This window comes from Perca flavescens, chromosome 3, assembly GCF_004354835.1.
Source record: "Perca flavescens isolate YP-PL-M2 chromosome 3, PFLA_1.0, whole genome shotgun sequence".
NCBI classification, from domain to species: Eukaryota; Metazoa; Chordata; class Actinopteri; order Perciformes; family Percidae; genus Perca; species Perca flavescens.
This window is the reverse complement of record NC_041333.1, coordinates 39,706,559-39,726,483: the sequence shown is the minus strand read 5'-3', so window position 1 is coordinate 39,726,483 and position 19,925 is coordinate 39,706,559. Positions and strand designations below refer to the sequence as shown.

Genomic DNA, 19,925 nt, shown 5'->3' with positions numbered 1-19,925 from the left:
GTGGCTCCCGGTGGAACTGCAGGTGGTGTGTGACGGGGCTGAGCGTGGTGTTCTCTGAAAGAAAGAGAGGTTGTTAAACCAGCGGAGCATCAGGGCGTCGCAAACAAACACTTAAAGTAAAATACCAAGATCTCCTTTTAATTGATTTCTGCTCCTGGTTAAAGGTACAACTCCCTGAACAGTTTGAAAGGCCGTGCAGAGGAAACCAAACTCCAGCTGGAGTGTCGGATCATCAGCTCGCCCCTGGACCAACAGACTCCCGGGGGATGCTGGGAAACAGGAAGAGAGATGTGATTTCTCTGTGCTGATAGGCTGGCTGCTACTCTGTGTTTGTTTACTTGGTAATGAGCCAATCACACGGCTCATTGACACGCACACACACACACACACACACACACACACACACACACACACACACACACACAGGTTTGTAGCACTATCTTTGTGGGGACTCGTCATTGACATAATGCATTCCCTAGCCCCTTACCCTCACCTTAACCATCACAACTAAATGCCTAACCTTAACCCTTACCCTAACCTTAACCATCACAACTAAATGCCTAACCTTAACCCTTACCCTCACCTTAACCATCACAACTAAATGCCTAACCTTAACCCTTACCCTCACCTTAACCATCACAACTAAATGCCTAACCTTAACCCTTACCCTAACCTTAACCATCACAACTAAATGCCTAACCTTAACCCTTACCCTCACCTTAACCATCACAACTAAATGCCTAACCTTAACCCTTACCCTAACCTTAACCATCACAACTAAATGCCTAACCTTAACCCTTACCCTAACCTTAACCATCACAACTAAAGGCCTAACCTTAACCCTTACCCTAACCTTAACCATCACAACTAAATGCCTAACCTTAACCTTTCCCTAACCTTAACCATCACAACTAAATGCCTAACCTTAACCCTTACCCTAACCTTAACCATCACAACTAAATGCCTAACCTTAACCCTTACCCTCACCTTAACCATCACAACTAAATGCCTAACCTTAACCTTTCCCTAACCTTAACCATCACAACTAAATGCCTAACCTTAACCCTTACCCTAACCTTAACCATCACAACTAAATGCCTAACCTTAACCCTTACCCTAACCTTAACCATCACAACTAAATGCCTAACCTTAACCCTTACCCTAACCTTAACCATCACAACTAAATGCCTAACCTTAACCCTTACCCTCACCCTAACTATAACCTAATTCTATCCCTAATCCTAAAACCAAGTCTTAACCCTCAAACTGCCCTTTAAACTTGTGGGTTCCAGCATTTTGGCCCCACAAAGCTGACCCCACAAGTATACTGGACTCCCGGTTTTTGGACCCCACAAATATAGTTAAACAAGCCACACACACACACACACACTCACACACTCACATGCACGCTCTCACACAGACACACACACACACACAGTAATTAGGTGGATAATGAGGATAATGTACGCAATGTGAAGCAGCTGGTAAAGCAGAAATAAACTCAGCTCCATCTGGAGCGCGTCGAGAGGTCGACATGTTATTAGCCGATTGTTTCCCCTGACTGATAAAACGATACGTTTTAAAATGTGAGACCACGGCAGACATCAGAGCATCACTGGTCCAAGTTTAGCGCCGCCATCAGGCCAGCCCGGTCTTTAAACAACAACGATGTCCTGCCGAAAGGGGAAAACAACATCCTGACGTTTTCTCTTCTCATTAAGCCCAGTTAAGACCAGAGACTCGCAACGAGATTAAACTGTCAGAACGCTGCCGGAAAAGTTTCGGCGGTCTGAACCGGCCCGTCTCAGCTCGACTCAGCTGGTCGAGTCTCCAGAGGCTGGTTTTATAACGTAAGAGACGTCTCCTGTTTCAACAGCCAATAGAGAAGTCATCTGATCAACGGCTTTCTAACATGCTGATGGATTCCACAGGTGTGGGTTTGTGTGTGTGTGTGTGTGTGTGTGTGTGTGTGTGTGTGTGTGTGTGTGTGTGTGTGTGGGACGGGTCGACTCACGGTCACAACCAGGAAAAAGTCATGACTGAAACATTGAAATGGAAATGTGAGGGAGAGCTCCGGCTGGGAATCCCTTCCCCTCCCCTCCCCACACCAACACCACCACCACCACCATAACCCCCACTGGCTTTACGTCTTAAATTAATCTGTCCTTTTCCATCAGCCCGTCCAGCATCCTGCAGCTTTCACTATCTCAGACGCACAAAACAAGCGCTCCCCCCGTCTGCAGAGACTTCATTATGTTTGTTTCCGTCTGTTGACCGCATCAGAAGTTCACAGAGAGCCAGACTGAAGGGCTTCAGAGTCGTGCTAAAAGGAAGTTAATGTGCGTCAACCGTAGACAGCATGTAGAATGGATCCCGTTGCTCTGGACGGAGACCAGTGAAGGATATTAGAAGCACTCCAACTGAGCTTGAAGACGTAGATGTGACGTGGGCAACCTGTCTGAAAGAATAAAAAAAAATCAATGGCAAATGTCGAGTGAGTGCTTGTTAGCATCAAAATGGCGCCAGAGGAGCTATGGGTTGTTGACAGACGCTTACCCCCTTGGCGTCAACTCTGCAGAAAACTCACACTTATTACATTTCCTGTGTTCTTTTGCCTGTTTGCTGCTTTTTGCTGAGCAAGAGGTTACACAGCAGGAGTTTATTTAGTCAAAACCAGCTGCTGCTGCTGCTGCTGCTGCAGACGAAAATAACGCTACGACAGATTAAGGCTGCTTTTACTTTGACCGTTTGGTCACAGGTCATTGCATTCATTTGTAATAGGGGTAGTGTGTTAAAGGTGCTGTAGGTAGGATTGCGAAGATCCAGGACTTAGCCAAAAAATTTGAACATCGACAACTTCTCAGTCCGTCCCCCCTTTCCACTAAAGCCCAAAACGGTCTCCTGAGCTCCACCCCCCACAAGGGAGAATAAATGCGTGTGCACGAGCAGTGATTGACATGCAGTTAGACACCCCCACCTGGCCCTGATTGGTGGATCTGAACAGGGAGTGGTGGATTTTTGCAAATCGCACTACAGGCCGGAAGAGCCAGATTTTTTTTTAATGACCTGCTTCATGTAGTTCTACTGGAACATAGGGTCAGTTTCAGCAAATATGACATAAAGTTAGTTTTATAAGTCTTACCTACTGCACCTTTAAGGGGAGCCTAAAAAAGTCGAAAAGTTGACATGGATTCAACTTTTGGAGAAACGCAACCCGGCTGCGGCGGCCAGTCATGTGCGCGTGGATCAGAGTTGTCAGTGTGGTTTGAGGCGGTGTGAGAGTCCCGTACAGGAAACAGGAAACATCACTGCCTCTATCTCTGCCACGATAACGTTTTAAAACACCAAACACAAGCTCTGAACTGCCCGGGAGTTCGTGGAACAGCTGACCATTTTCCTCAGTCCCCCTTTTCTTTCTCTCTTTCCCCTTGAAATGAAACTGCCTCAAAGCGCGCTCGGAAACATTCAAGATCTATAAACGACCTGACGGACAAAAGCAACAGGGAAATATCAAGTCTACTTGTGCTTCTTTGGGGTGGGGTTAAAGAACACAACAGGATGTCACATAAATGAGCCATTTCAATGACACTCCCCCCAACGCACAAGCCTGCGGCTCAACGCCAGATCATATTGTGTTATCTGAAAGGGCCCTAAATCATAACACACACAGAGAGTTAAATCTCAGAGTAAACAGAGATGTTGGGGAAAGCTGGAGGCAAGAGACGGAGGACGGCGGGGGATGTCCAGGGGGAATCCTGCAGGCTTGATTTGGCCAAAGAGAAGCTTCGCTCACAAGATGTGAGTCATCTGACCACTGAGAATCATCAGGTGTGATAGTTACATCATGGCTGCAGAGTCAGCAGGAGTCAAAGGACTGACAGAACCCGAACCGGAGGGTTTATGGGTCAAATCCTGCAGGGAAACTGATGAGCAACATTTTCTTTTCCCTCTCTGAGAACAGACGGCTTCTTTATTTAAGGATCTGTTATGGCCATCACTTAAAGTCTGTTGCTGTGACGAAGACTCCATCCAGACCTGCGTAACTAGAGTTTTATTTTCTAAATGTTTTGTCCAAAATTGAAAAGTCAATTCGTTCAAATTTCTCCGGAGAGTTCTCCAAAGATCAACATCTAACTTCACCACATCTCACAACTTCATCATTTTAATTTTTTTTTTTACCACTTTGGCAAACTCCTTTTCAGCACCAAAGCAGCTCGTCATTACAACAACTCGACAGAATTCTGGTTATTTATAACAATTGTTTAATTAATTCATCACATCGGCTGTAATCGGAATTATTACCTCCAAGGAGATTTTGTTTTCGTTTTGATGGTTGTCTGTGAGCAGGATTACAGAAAAACTACCGTCTTGATTTTCATGAATGGTCGAAGAGTGTAGCATGGGCCAAAGAATAACCCATTACATTCCAGGCTGTTCTCATGAAGCGTTCATAAATATATCTCTGAAAAGTAAAGTACTGTAATTGGTATGTATTCCACGTATTTATTACTGTCAGCAGCACATTGACTGCTGCTGTATAAGAGCGTGAGGATCCTCCTAGGGAGGAGGTCGGGGGGGATGTTTGGCTCCTACGACACAAGGATTTCAAGAGGTGGAGCCCAGTTCATGTCCTGAAGAAGTTGAGGAGAAAACAGAAGACTTTCACCCAGGAAACAGGTGTTCATGTCCTGGAAGAAGTTAAGGAGAAAACACAAGACTTTCACCCAGGAAACAGGTGTTCATGTCCTGGAAGAAGTTAAGGAGAAAACACAAGACTTTCACCCAGGAAACAGGTGTTCATGTCCAGGAGTGTTTTATCTCGCCCGAATTGTTGTGCATAAGTTTTCGTACAATATCATACAAACCCATTCATGAGAATGCATTGTATATTTTGGAGAGGATCCGAGTCATGGGGAAGATAAACAACTTGTCGTTTGTTAATGCGAGATAGAGCCTGGCCTTGGCGGAGCTCTGTGCTCTCTGAGTGCCCTTCAAGTTATAAATAGAGAGATTTTTTTTTCTCTGTGGAGCAGAACAGTTAGATTTAATTGTGGGTCTAATGGGCAATTGGTAACCAGCTTTGGCGCTCGATGGTTGGACTGTATGGAGGTTTGTGCCAGCTTTGGCAGCAGGATTTGGGGTTGATTCTGGTCACCAAAATCTTCATGTGGTGTAGTCTACGTGATACGCAGGTATACGCAGTATATCCATTAAGAAAGCTCCAGGATTTCCATATACCCACTTAAAAATGCCCATTGACACGTAACAACATACTTTTCAACATACTTCTTCACATAGGTTAAATAAAGGGATTTCCAGCGCAAATCGATGCATAAAAGTGTGTCAGAATTCAGGAAATGAAGTCGTTGATGCTCAAAACTTCCCTGGTGGAGGACACCAAGACCCCCCACTATGAAATGCCCATATGTACAGTATAGGCCCATACATATACATTACAATATACACACTACAATACATGTGACTACACCACTGAGTTAATCCCAAAGGCAAAATGAATATCAACAGTGAATCTCATCAAAATTGTCCTGTAATTGTTGGTAAAGCTATGAATGGAATCCATTTTTTAACACTTAAATAACCCAACATCCCCAGATGTAACTTATCATCTTCACGAGAGGCCATTTGAGGGATTGAACCTTGGTTGTGACGGAGCGTTTTGTCAGCCATGTTTGCTCAACAAGGCCTCTCCATGGCCACTGCTTTGGCCGATTGTTTTGTCCCCGTTGCCACAGAGATGTTAAAGAGAAAGCTGGTCCAACAAAACTAAGAGCCAAAGCCATGACTCACCTGTAGCTCTCATTTCTTTTTCACCTTACATATTAGGTTATGTGAGTTTAAACTGTGGCATTAACCTCCTCTGATTCCTATCCAGCCACAGTAGCCAACTCCAACCTCAGAGACACTCGGCGCTAACGGTGTCCAGCTACAGAGCAGAACTGATTCACTGACATTCATCCATTCATTTAACCTTTATTTGTACTCGAGAGGTGATTGAGGGGCGGCACGCATTTACAATGAAATTGAGATCAAATTACAAAGACAAAAACAAAACAACACAGAAAAGAAACAGCGTTGGAAAAATAATAGGATGAATGAATTAGGATAGTTCAGAAAGTACAATTATGCAAAGAAATTACAAGTAGAAGTTTGGAGTTTTAAAATCAGATTTCCAAATTGTCCAAAAGGCACGAGTGAGTCCATTTTAAGAAAGTGCTGTAATTCTTTCAAGGAGTCAGGTAAAGTTACAACGTACAAGATACAAAAAGATGAACGTTTTTTTAATTTTGTGTGAAGACTTTTCATTTGACACGGCTTCAAAAATTCCCGGAGCGTTTGACTGTCCAATAACAGCAAAGCTTGTGAATGACAACAAAGCTGTAATGTTTGGGTTTACAACTTGAAATTGATAATTGTGATCCAGTGACTGAGTAGTGACCAAAAATGGAATGTCCTGGAAATAGACCAGTGACTGACTAATGGATAATTGTAATCCAGTCCAGACTGAGTAATGCTCGGTTCTGTAGCTATTTCAGTTTATTTGCAGCAGTTTTGCTGTCAGTTGGGAGGATCGACATCTGTTCTTTAATCATGCTCAGGTTTTTATGTGCCGACATATTTCTGATATATTTATCATTTGTCCATTTGTTTATTTGTCTCTCAGCAGGATTATAGAAAAACTTCTGGCCTGATTTCGATGAAACTTGATGGAAGGTTGTAGCATCGGCTACAAAAGAACCCACTACATTCTGGAGAAGATCCGAATGCAAGGGTGTAACTTTGGGTTCCACATTCGGGAGGGTTGAGATCTCCACTTTTGAGCAAACTTGAAATTTTTAGCAAATCAAACACTTAATTTCCTGCATTTTTGTGAATTTTTCTGCAACAATTTGTGACTTTTCTGTATAAAGTTATCGTGCAAATGTCTTTATTTATGTAAAGGAAATTATAATTAGATATTTTAGGGGGTTGCACTGGCCGGTTTTGATTATTTGGGGGGTTGTATACCCCTCCATCCCCCTTGTAAATCACACCTGTGTCCGGATCACAGTGTGGATACACATTATACACATTGTTTTCTGTCCATTTGTCCCATTCTTGTGAAGGCGATATCTCAGGACCCCCTGAAAGGAATTTTCTTCAAATTTTGCACAAATGACACAGATTCAAGGATGAACTGATCAGATTTCACATAAAAAAAATAAGTTTTGGGCCTTAACTCAAGAATTACATCGCTAGTTATGACATCATTTCACAGAAATGTCAAAGGTCAACTTCATGACATGACTTAAATTAATCGGCAACTATTTTATAATAATGTTGAGTAATTTTTTATGATAAAAAAGTAAATAAATTCCCTGATTCTACCTTGTTAACGGTGAGTATGTTCTAGTGTCGTCTCTCCTCTGTGACAGTAAACTGAATATCTTTGAGTTGTGGACAAAACAAGACAATTGAGGATGTCGTCTTGGGCTTCTGGGAAACTTTTCACCATTTTCTGACATTTTAGTTTTTGTGGCAATAGGGAGAGAGGGGGGCAGGTGGGGGGTGGTCAGAGGGGTAACATGACATCACCCGGATCACGGAAGGTCGTCACTAATTAAAGGGCGAGCGGACGGAGGGGAGGGTTTCCGTCATTATTAGCGTGTTAGCTGCAGCGTCATTACTGTTATTAAGCCAGGTGTGTTTTCTCAATGACCCAATCCTCCGTCCGGAGTGAATGGAGAGAAAGCGGGAATGAATGGAGGAATGGATGGAACGGAGGTCGTCCGGTCCCCAGGGGGACGCTGCCGACCATGGGGGGATGTGGGAGGGGGTGTGGGGGTGGCCTTCTCGCCCCTAGCAACGACAACACAAAGAAGGAGAAGAAATCTTCCGGTCTATGAACTGAAGTTCCATCAGGAAGAGGCGATCAGCTCGAGTTTGGGACAAACCGAATTGAGAAGCACATTTACTAAACATCCCCTTAACAAGAGGGAAACTACTATTCGACCAGGGAACAGACTTCGACGCAATCGAGACAGTGATTTTAAGCTTCTTCCCTCTGGATGGAGGTTTTTAGACCCAAGGTGCAGAACCAAGCGGCACAAAATTAGTTTTGTTCACTGAGCTAAACAAGCCGTAGCGATATTTGCGCAAATATGACACAGGTATTATTATTATTTTTAGTTTGGTTTCAAACCTGCTTTAATCTTGATTTTATTTGAGAGAATATTTATTTTATTTTATTTCACTTATTTATATTTATCTCTCTCTTACGTGCTGATTGGTGGAACCTTGAGTGTTTGTATTTGTATCAGATTTTGAGTACTTTGTGTGAGTGTTTGGTGTGTTTTCGTAGTTGCGTGTCATGATGGATGTCATACATCTTGCTGCAGAAAAAATCTACCTACGGGTACAAATAAAGTTACCTGAACCTTAACGACGCCTATTTACGGAAAACAAGGCCGAACCGGACCCAACGTTTTTAGAAGTAGTAATGAACGTGAAATAGTTCTTTGAAATTTGTGTGAACCAAACTTTGAACCAACTTATGTTAAGTGTTCAAAACTGGCCTACCAGCTAGTGTTAGCTATTCCTAATCGTCTCCGCATGTAATAACAACAAAACAATGATTCCGAGAGCGAGCCCTGTTGCGTCCTATGTCCTTCTTCTCAACGTCTTTATAGACCATAGTTTATCAAATGGGTTTGCTTGTTTTTTTTTAAACCTCAGCGATGAATCTCTCTGCAACGTCGTCTACCAACGTTGAACGTGACGCCCTGTAAATTGGGATGGATTTTAAATGGCTGTCAGTGTTTCTATTTTTCAACCAATCACTCTGAAAGTTCATTTCCAGGATCATGGCCTGACAACATGCACAGGATGTCCCTCACCTTCGCTCTGTGTGTTGTGTTCTCAAACTCCGTTCTCTATCGGGAAACATCAAGAAACTTTGAGCTAGCGAGCTACACGCTGAAAGTGTCAAGTTTAGAAGAACATTTTGGTTCTTTCTGGGAATGATTGTAAAGATTTTCAAAGAATATGTTTAGGGTGTTTCCTCTCTAACTGGGAGGTTTCGGGACCAATTCGTGGGATTGTTGTGGACGAAGTACACACAGACAGAGGTGTCAATTCCAGGTCCAGAAAGTAAAAGTCCTGCCATGTGTTTATTCCACCAATGAACTCAGCCAGCTAATTTCACTAATTAGTAGTGAAATCAGCTGGCTGAGTTCATTGGTGGAATAAACACATGGCAGGACTTTTACTTTCTGGACCTGGAATTGACACCTCTGCACACAGAGATACAATGTTAAGAGCCAATGAGGTTTAACCATGTATCAGCTAAGTTAACTAGCTCACATTACTGTATTGTGTCAACAGTTAACTTCATTTAATATTGTATGTGACATTTTCTTTAGCGGGATGCAAATGTTCCACCAAAACAAGTTCCTTCCTGAGAGTATTTAGCAGAGCCACCGTCGCTGCCTCCCAAGACCATCACGATTGGTTTAAAGAAATGCAAACAACCCGGAAAGTTTTTTTCTCATATCCCAGAATGCATCTGTGGTGTAGCCAGCCCTGCAACAATGCAACAACACTACTCTGAAAGTTATCCCAATGATATTGCTCGCCTATATCTTTACAGTTATTGCTCTTGATATGGATGGCCTTCAACTTGCGATCATTCTTCAGGCCAAACGTGGTGTTCATGTTAGCTTGTTTTTACAATGTTTTGCTTTAACTGGAGCCTTTAACTTTGTCTACGTATGAGTTGGTATTTCTGTAAGTCGACTCACGTCCAAACCTGTGCAGCTACAAACATCTCATCCACACTTGGAGACACAATCTGTCTCTGGCACAGGAACAAGATGTTCTTAATCGTGATCGGCCCGGCTGTTTTTTCCATCATTGTCATTCAGGTCAACCCCAGAATCATCTGACATAAAGAACCAGAGATCTGAGCAGCAGTTCAGAAGTTTTAACACAAACAAGCACCATCGCAGTTTGACACACGAGGACTCAGTGTGGATAGGGATAAATGTGTTTATTTTAGAGATTGAGAGAAGAGAAAGGAGAACTGTTAGGAAGTTAGGAAGGAGAGAGAGAGGTTTGAGGAGGAGGAGGAGAAGGAGAAGGAGGCGAGCTGTGATTGCTCCCAGGAGCTTTCATTAACAGGTAATGGTCCTTGTGATGAAATGTCACAAAACCTACTGTGGAAAAAAGTAGGGAAGCACAGGAAGTGATGTGACCGGAGCGGAGGCTGCTGATTGGACAGGAGATTCCCGGGCAGCTGCTATAAAACCTGACGTGAAGCCACAACAAGACTCAGAAACACAGAGAAGAGACGACGCAGCAGGACACACACACACTCAGAGAGACTGAAGGTAAGGACACAGAGTGTGTGTGTGTGTGTGTGTGTGTGTGTGTGTGTGTGTGTGTGTGTGTGTGTGTGTGTGTGTGTGTGTGTGTGTGTGTGTGTGAGATGCAGGTGTGCACAGGTTCACACTCCTGCAGGTGTTACATTTCAAAATATGTGTATCTGTGTCACACATTTAATGCAGATTTAAATGTTCTCAGGCAACCAGCACTTCTTTATTACTTTTTCCAAAGTAATCTGGTGTAGTTTTTCTTCTGTTCTTGTAGTTTTGTCAATTTCCCGTAAAATTAAACTGATTAATAACAGCAAATTCAAATCATTTCTGCAGAAACTGCTTTTTCTTTTTCTTTCGGCTGCCAATGTAAATATTAATTTATGGTTTCACATTAGGTATTATTTATTTTGTATGTTTCAGACAGCTTTCAGCTTGTTTTAAAATGCCATAGGTTGTTTCTAGTCTTAAACCTTTAATATATTATGTGATCTTTTTGCGTTATATTCTTTAATTTCTGATTCTGATCTTTTTTTTTCATTCCTCTCATGAAACCTTTCTCCGATGTTTTGAAGTATTAAATTATTGTTTCAGATTATGTGTACGGTATGGTTTCAAACAGCTCTTGGGTTGTTTTAGAGTGCCATTAAGGTTGTCTCTAGGCTGAAATATTGGATATATTATATGATCTTTTGCATGATATCTTTTAAATTCTGATTTGTGGCATATTATATTGTGTCATCTGTCTTATGTTTGTGTTTTTGCTGCACCCATATGAGCCATAATCAGAGAGGCTTTTTTAGTTAAATACATTAAAGTTATTATATAGTCATTATGTAAACATGCATTAAAGGTTTGATACCTTTTCCCTTAATATCATTCATTTCTGCAAAGAAAAATATTTTTAAACAATTTCCACAATGAACAGTTTGCAGCACAGTGAGGAATGCAGTGTAGAAATGTTGCGTTCAGGTGTCCTGATCTGTGAACATGAAGGTGTTCAGTCTGATGCTGCAGGGACGGGGGGGATACACGGGGCATTCTCTTGAATGGAAGAATCTGCTGTGTGTGTGTGTGTGTGTGTGTGTGTGTGTGTGTGTGTGTGTGTGTGTGTGTGTGTTATTTCCCGACACATTCATGAATGAGAGCGCCAGTAAACGTTAGCATCAGCAGTGGTGTGAATGCTTCACGTTTGTGCATCATCAAGAATGTGTGTGACGTTGACAGCAGTGTTTCTGTGTGTTTGGGGGGATACACGGGGCATTCTCTTGAATGGAAGAATCTGCTGTGTGTGTGTGTGTGTGTGTGTGTGTGTGTGTGTGTGTGTGTGTTGGGGTGGGGGAATGCAGGTGCGTGCACGTCAGTGAGCGTGCATGTGACGGTCAAAAGACATTTATTCTCAGGGATGGAAAACGCTAAAATTAGCCGATGTTGCTGGACAATACACCTCAGCCGTGAGCTAAAAGTGTTCAGCTGTGTGTGTGTGTGTGTGTGTGTGTGTGTGTGTGTGTGTGTGTGTGTGTGTGTGTGTGTGTGTGTGTGTGTGTGTGTGTGTGTGTGTGTGTGTGTGTGTGTGTGTGTGTGTGTGTGTGGGTGTGTGTGTGTGTGTTGGTGGTCTGCAGTGTAAAGAGACAAATTAAACTTAAAAGAGTTCATATTCAGAAGTCAGTCAAAGTCAGATTTTAAAGTGGGATGTTGATGGACTATTGTACCCACAGTGATTGGATTTGCATCTAAAGTAAAAAAAAAAAAAAAAAAGAAAAAGTAATGTAGTGGAGTTTTAATTTGGAGATTTTTCTGATTGGGGGTGGAGATGTTAATGTTCTTTAATTTGATTTGGTTTAACGTTTGTTTAAAATGTGCAGAATCCTGTGTCCGCAGATTGGTTGTGGCTACAGCAAAATCTCGGCTAATATATATAATCATATCATTTAATATTTCACCCAAGACACACCTGTTCATTCCTTGGAAGTGTTTTAATCCGAAACACAAGCTTTCTCCTAAACTTAACCAGATGTTTTGGTGCCCAAACTGAACTAGTCGTCGCCGTAGCTGTATCCCATCCAGCCTCAACCCCGCGGATACTGTTTGGGCCTGTTGATCACACAGTAAACGTTGTGTATTATATGAATGAGGAGTCTGAAAACAAATATTATTTTCGTTGCAGATGCATTTCTGTGGCTGTTTGCTGTTTTCCTGCCTCGTGTTCATCACGCTGCTCCACTGCAGTGTCGACGGCTTCAGAGTCCAACACCCGGTCAGAACACACACACACACACGCATGCACGCACGCACACAAACACACACACACACACACACACACACACATGCACACACACAGCGCCCGCATGCACGCACGGACACAAACACAAGCACAGACACACACGCACAGACACACACGCTCGATGGTGTTTTAAGCCCTCAACGTCGCCTTCCAGGCAGCTAACCCTAACCTTAACCCTAAACATAACCATTGCCCCTCTGCCTGGAAGGCGACGTTGAGGGCTTAAAACACCAAACACCGGCACACGCACGCACGCACGCACACACACACACACACACACACACACACACACACACACACACACACACAGACACAGACACAGACACACGCAGGGGTGTAGCCTAAAATTCTGGGCCCTGTAGAAAGGCATCCACAGCTATTCATTCTAGCATCTGTTTGGGCCCTCCTCACACGAGGGCCCTGGGTACTCAGTCCCCTCCCCCTCCACTCCAACGCCCCTGGACACACACACGCACACACGCACACACGCATGCATTTTACTGCAACATACAGACTTTAAGTTTAAATAAGGTTTTAAATGCAGTACTTTGACTTGTAACAGAGTATTTCTCCCCTGATCTGAGTACTAGTAAGGTTTTTGTTTTCTACTGCAGTCAATGATCTAAGTACCTCTTCCACTTCTGGATAGCACAGGCATGGGGGGATAATCAAATAATCACAACCCCCCCCCAAAAAAAAAATATCTATGAATAATGGACTTTTCTTATATAGCGCTTTTCTAGTCTTAACGACTACTCAAAGCGCTTTAACATAGTACAGGAACCATTCACCATTCACACACATTCATACACTGTGGCCGAGGCTGCCATTTTCACTTTAATCCCAAAGCTACGCCCTTGCACGCATGAGAAAGTGCTTGCAGGTTAACTCCTGGATGAGAGGGGTGAAGCAGCAGATCAGATTGTGTCCTATCAAATCATCCCGAGGGCCAAAGCAAACGGCCCCTCCCTCGGAGGGCCCCTGTGCCGATATCAGGTGATGTAAGCGGTCCTGAAGTCGGACCTGGAGGTGTTTTCTGTTTAGTCTGGATGATATCTGACCGTGCGACTCATCAGAGGCAGCAGGGCCGACAGGAAGTCAGAAAGCGCTCAGGGCGGTGATGTAAGAGTGTGTGTGTGTGTGTGTGTGTGTGTGTGTGTGGGGAGGGGGCGGGGGGGGGGGTCGCAGCGTGGAGTCCTGACGTGTGAAAACACCCGGCGCCGAGCAGGGTGGCCCGGCTCTGCCCAGGGAAGTGTTTTCTATGAGGAGACTCCCTCTTGGAAAATAAAATACGGAGGAGCGGGCCAGTTCGTTTCACACAGACCTGGAGGAAGATACTTTACTTATTAAGTAAAAGTAGCAATACTTCTGTGTAGAAATACTTATGTGTGATATTTTTGTATTTGTTTTCCTTATTTACTATCTGTAGAAGCCTTTTGTCTGGAAATTGTATTTTTCTCTCTCTTTTAAACATTAAAACATCCGCTAAATGTTGTTCACTTAACCCACCAGACTCCATGTAAATAAACAGTGATTTAAGCATCGTAAATCACACTTCATTCAAAGTCGACAGAATCAAAATAGAACTATGAAAAGCAGTTTTGGTTCGTTCTTCCACTTTTCCAATAAACATAACTCTAGTTCTGGTTGAAATAAACACATAGTTTACCGATTTACATGTGAAAATATGCTAGCTCTATATACTCTAAAAGTATTGTTTTTTTAAATGGAGTCTGGTGGGTTTTGAGCTAGCGACCTAAGAGCTGTTTCTGAAAGGTCTTAATCTCTGTACTTCCCATAATTTTCTTTTTTTTGCAAAGCTTTGATAGCTTTGAGAGAAGACGAATATTTAGTTTAATAACCAGCTCTAAAATAATAATTTTTGGAAATGTAATGAAATGTTTGAACACTGCAATTGAGATTTTGTTGTCTCATAAAACCATTAGGGTTAATGCAAGACAGAAAAAATCTGTAACACTTTACTTAAGGTATCTACATAAGAGTGACATGAACGCATGACACTGTCATAACCCTGACCATAACTTGTCATGACACTTACTAAAAGAAGCGTTATGTCATAAACCTTTATGACTTGTTTATAATGTTTATGACACGCTCATGACCATGTCACTCTTATGTAGATACCCTTCAAGTAAAGTGTAACCGAAAAATAATCATCAATTCTACTTTACTTGGGTAATCCATTTTATATTACTATATACTTCTATTTCATTTCATCTCACAGGGGAATATTGTACCTTTTACTGCACTATATTTACTCAATAGTTACTCCATATTCATGTTTGTTTAAAAGTTCAGATGGGATGTTTTACAGACGGGACATTTTAGTTCATATCTTCGTCCCATCCCGTGCTTGTGTTCCAGCGTGTAGACCGAACCGCCCCGAGGGCCGCGGCAGCTCTTCGGCCCTGTCCCGGAGCGGCGAAGGCAGGGGAGGAGCTGACGGCGAAGCTGCTCCGATTGGACGACCTGGTGAGGATGGAGAATGATGTCATGGAGCCGAAGAGGAAGAGGAGTTTCCCCGGCAACAGCGCCCCGCTGGACCGCCTGTCGGTCAGCTCCATGGAGACCAAACAGGGAACATCCAAGCAGAGGTAGGACGGCCGGCTGTCTCTTTAATACTCAGCTCTGCAGCACGTTAACAAGCCAGGACCGGTGTTCTGACGATCTATGCTGCCTTGTCGAAAAACGCTACCGTAGCGCAAATCGATAGTAGAGTCTATCGAGTCGCGCTGCCCTATCGAAATGTGCTTCCTTATGTGTTCCCATTTCCAATTGTGCAGGCAGGCTGAATCCCATAGAGGTATAACTCTAACAGTATTGACATCTTATGCTTATTTGAGAATATTTTGATACTCCATTATATATTTATTGAATACAGTGTGTACATACCAATATTGACATGGTTACAGGTCAAAAGGCACAATGAATACATTATTTATTAGATGTTACTCACCATTAACCACAGTATCGACCACATGTCCGACCTGCAAGGTTGCATAGATTTATGGGCGGGGAATCAGACCACGCTTGTGGGTCGTGCGCATGCGCAGAACCGCTAAGTAGCACATCTCGATAGGTAGCATAGATCGACAGAACACCGGAACGTTAAGAACCGTATGAGGCTTGTATCAGTCTGACTTTGTTCAACATACTCTACTATGACTTTATATGACTTTTTTAGACTTACTATACCATGACTTTTTGTTGACTTTTTTTTTTTAACATACTATACTATGACTATTTTTATATACTATACAATCTCTTTTTTATGACCCCTCTATACTATGACGTTTTTCTACATACTATACCATGACTTTCAATAATTTTTTCAACACGCTATACTATGACTTTTTGTTGACTTTTTTTTTAACATACTATACTATGACTATTTTTATATACTATACGATCACTTTTTTATGATTTTTTTTTTTTTTACATACTATACTATGACTTTTTTTCGACATTGTATGCCATGACTTTTTAATTACTTTTTTCGATATATACTACACTATGCCTTTAACTCTGGTTCCATCTCCATCTGTTAAGGGTTCTTTTGGTGTGGAGTTTGCATGTTCATCCACACTTTCTTTGACATAATATAATATGGCTTTTATTAGGACTTTTTTAGAAATGGTATACGCTACTATGACATTTTTATGACTTTTTTTCGACATACTATACGATCACTTTTTTATGACCCCTCTATACTTTGACTTTTTCTTTATCTACTATACTATGTCTTTTTTTCGACATACTATACTATGACGTTTTTCTACATACTATACCATGACTTTCAATAATTTTTTTCAACATACTATGCTGTGACTTTTTTATTACCTTTTTATGACTTTTTTTGACACACTATACTATGACTTTTTTATGACTTTTTTCGACATAGTATACTATGACTTTTTTATGACTTTTTTCGACATACTGTACTATGACTTTTTATATTTAAGATAGTTTGTGAGGTGCAAGGTATCTCAGTGAAACATGAGGAATACAAAACATCACGCTGGCAGGAAGGTGTGCTCAAAAACTTGGCAGACTTTTATTTTCGTCATCAAACAAAAAAACACACAGCGGGAACACCTCTCTCCACTGCTCAAAATATTGATATTGGACACAAGAATGAAGTAAAGTAGAAGTAAAGTGGGATTAGGTAATACATATTGTTGCTACAACAATGGATTGTACAAATGCTGTTGTAGTGCAGTGCGAACATAAATTAACATAAATAAAGTACAGTAGCAATATATAAGTATGTATAAGTAGCAACAGTGAATAAATAACAAATATTGCACATGCAATTGATAGATTATTGCACCGAGTAATTATTTTACATAATTTTCCAAGAACATGGAGAAAATGATTATGTGGAAATGCGTGTTGTTCGTAGAAATTGTACATATATCCTTGTGTTTCTAATTAAACCTTAATAAATATTATAAATTGAACACTGCTCCATATCGCTTTGTTCTCCAAGATTTCGTAACTGCTTTCAGATGCAACTCACAGAGTAGATGATAGGATACAAGCCACAAAACTACTGTGATTGGACTGTTTCATAACAGCAAATCTACTACATTTCACACAAAAACATTCTGTCTGGAAGTGGAGAGAGGAGAGCTCAAAGAGGAGCTTGGAGGCTGGAACCAATCACATCTGGAAAGACCTTCAGCCATGTCCACCTGCAGCCCATCACACACAGGCAATGGAGCAGAGACAGGGTAGAGGTCCACAACCCAGGGCACAGGGCACATTAGGGGCGGCTGTGGCTCAGTGGTAGAGAGGTTGCCTGCCTGAACCCCCAGTTGCCCCCGATGCTGCGCATCGGAGTGTAAATGTGTGTGTAAATGTGTGCGAATGAGTATCTGATGACGGCACCTTGTACGGCAGCCTCGGCCACAGTGTGTGTATGTGTGTGAATGGTGAATGGTTCCTGTACCATGTTAAAGAGCTCGGAGTAGTCGATGGGACTAGAAGAGCTCTATGTAAGAACAGTCCATTTACATTAGAGCACGTACACACATAAATAGACTGACACATTCTATACTGTATAACAGACGGTTTCATGGCTTTTTTAGACGTACTAAACTATGACATTTTTATGACTTTTTTCGACATATTATACTGTGACTTTTTTATGTTTTTTCGACTTTACTATACTATGACTTTTTATGACATGCTATACTTTGACGTTTTCGACATGCTATACTATGACTTTTTTATGATGTTTTCGACATGCTATGCTATGACTTTTTGTGACTTTCTTATAACTTTTTCGACATGCTATACGATGACTTTTTTATGATGTTTTCGACATGCTATACGATGACTTTTTTATGATGTTTTCGACATGCTATACTATGACTTTTTTATGATGTTTTCGACATGCTATGCTATGACTTTTTGGACATATTATACTGTGACTTTTTTATGTTTTTTTGACTTTACTATACTATGACTTTTTATGACATGCTATACTTTGACGTTTTCGACATGCTATACTATGACTTTTTGTGACTTTCTTATAAATTTTTCGACATGCTATACTATGACTTTTTTATGATGTTTTCGACATGCTATACTATGACTTTTTGGACATATTATACTGTGACTTTTTTGTTTTTTCGACTTTACTATACTATGACTTATTTTTATGACTTTTTTTACATACTATACCATTTCCTTTTACGACATGCTATATTTTGACTTTTCCATGACATATTCTACTATGACTTTTTTATGAATTATTTTTGACATACAATACTATGACGTTTTTAAAAGACAGTTTATTGTTCTATTAATAGTATATTGTGCTCAAATGTAACACACTAAATTTCTAAATATAAAATATAAATAAAGAAAATTTGTATCAAATGAATCGCGTTGACTCCAGCCCTGTCGTTTACCCGTTTGTGTTTGCAGTAAGGTAGTGGAGTTGCCACGGCGACGAGTCAATCCGCCTCCCATCGACAGGATCGGAATGAGTCGCCTGCCAACGAGTCGAGGATAGGCCACGCCCCCCTGCCTCTGACAGCCCACCTCCCCCCTCCACAGCGCCCTCCTCTGGACAGGTACGCCACCGCAGTCTGTTCACGTTCACCAAAAACACCGAAATGGTCCTCTGACCTTCTCTCTCTGCAGAGGAATCACAACTGATGCATGAAACACAGCCAATCACCAACTGCCACGCCCACCACCTGTCAATCATCCACCTGCACTTCACCTGGACACCCCCACCCGCCATCCCCCCGTCCACACAGCAATGAATGTTTCATGATGGTGCATTCAGGTGCTGCTTGGCAAAAATTTAACAACGCATTATCATGAAAGGGGTTGTATGAAATGGTACAAAAACTTGCACAACAATTGGTACGTTATCCAAGAAATTAAGGTGACCGCCGGTAGGTCACATGACAACCAGTCACATGACAACCAGTCACATGACATGTTAGGTGACTGAGCCGGGCACAGAGCAACAGAGGGAACGGTCATTTCAGAGGCCGTGACAGTTGAGTTTAACCCACAAAAGTTAAGTTTAGGCACCAAAACGACATGTTAAGATTAGCAAAAAGATTGTGTTTTCTCCTTAAAGGTATAGTACGTGATGTTAATCGAATACACTTTTTGTCAAATTCAGTGAATTCCTCCTGAATAACAGAATAATCCGAGTACTTCTTCCACGTCTGGTGTTGAGACAAAGTTGACGCATTTTAGCAAGTTTGGAAGTGATGTTGTGATATTTTACAGCAAAATGAATTCATTTTAAAAGAATCAGTAAGTCTGAGTGAATCTTCCGCGTCAATTTTAACTTGAACTTCATTTTAAAATGTTGTTTTACCTGAGAAAATGAATCCCATTTCAGGTTATTACAAATTAACTTTAACGGAGTTCCCTTTTTTTTTGGGTCAAATTCAGCTTTGAGAAAACTCCCTTTCGCACCTGAACAGTTAGGGTGCTACTTACTTGCAGTGTTTTCAGGGTGTCACCTGAATGCACCATCACCCCCCCTGCCCCACCCCCCCCCCCCACCGGTGACTCTGACTGGAGGCGTCCGCCGCCTCGACTCTGAGAGCAGAACATCCGACACGACTTGAGTTGAGTTTTTGCCTCGTAGTTATTTTTCCAGCAGTGCAGCGGGTCTGTTTACAGCAGGACGACACGCTGACAGACGTCTCCACGGCAACTGGACCCGACCGGCACCAAATCAGAACATTTCCACTGTGTATATATATATATAT

General features: G+C 41.9%; 1 protein-coding gene across 1 annotated transcript; it reads left to right on the top strand.

Annotated features, from left to right (window-relative positions):
- Positions 1–3,696: 3,696 nt before the first annotated feature.
- ostn (osteocrin) lies at positions 3,697–18,697 on the top strand. The gene is made up of 4 exons (XM_028574056.1): positions 3,697–3,798; positions 13,555–13,650; positions 15,040–15,269; positions 18,610–18,697. The coding sequence occupies exons 1-4, from the start codon at positions 3,697–3,699 to the stop codon at positions 18,695–18,697; spliced, it is 516 nt and encodes a 171-aa protein (XP_028429857.1).
- The last annotated feature ends 1,228 nt before the right edge of the window (positions 18,698–19,925 follow it).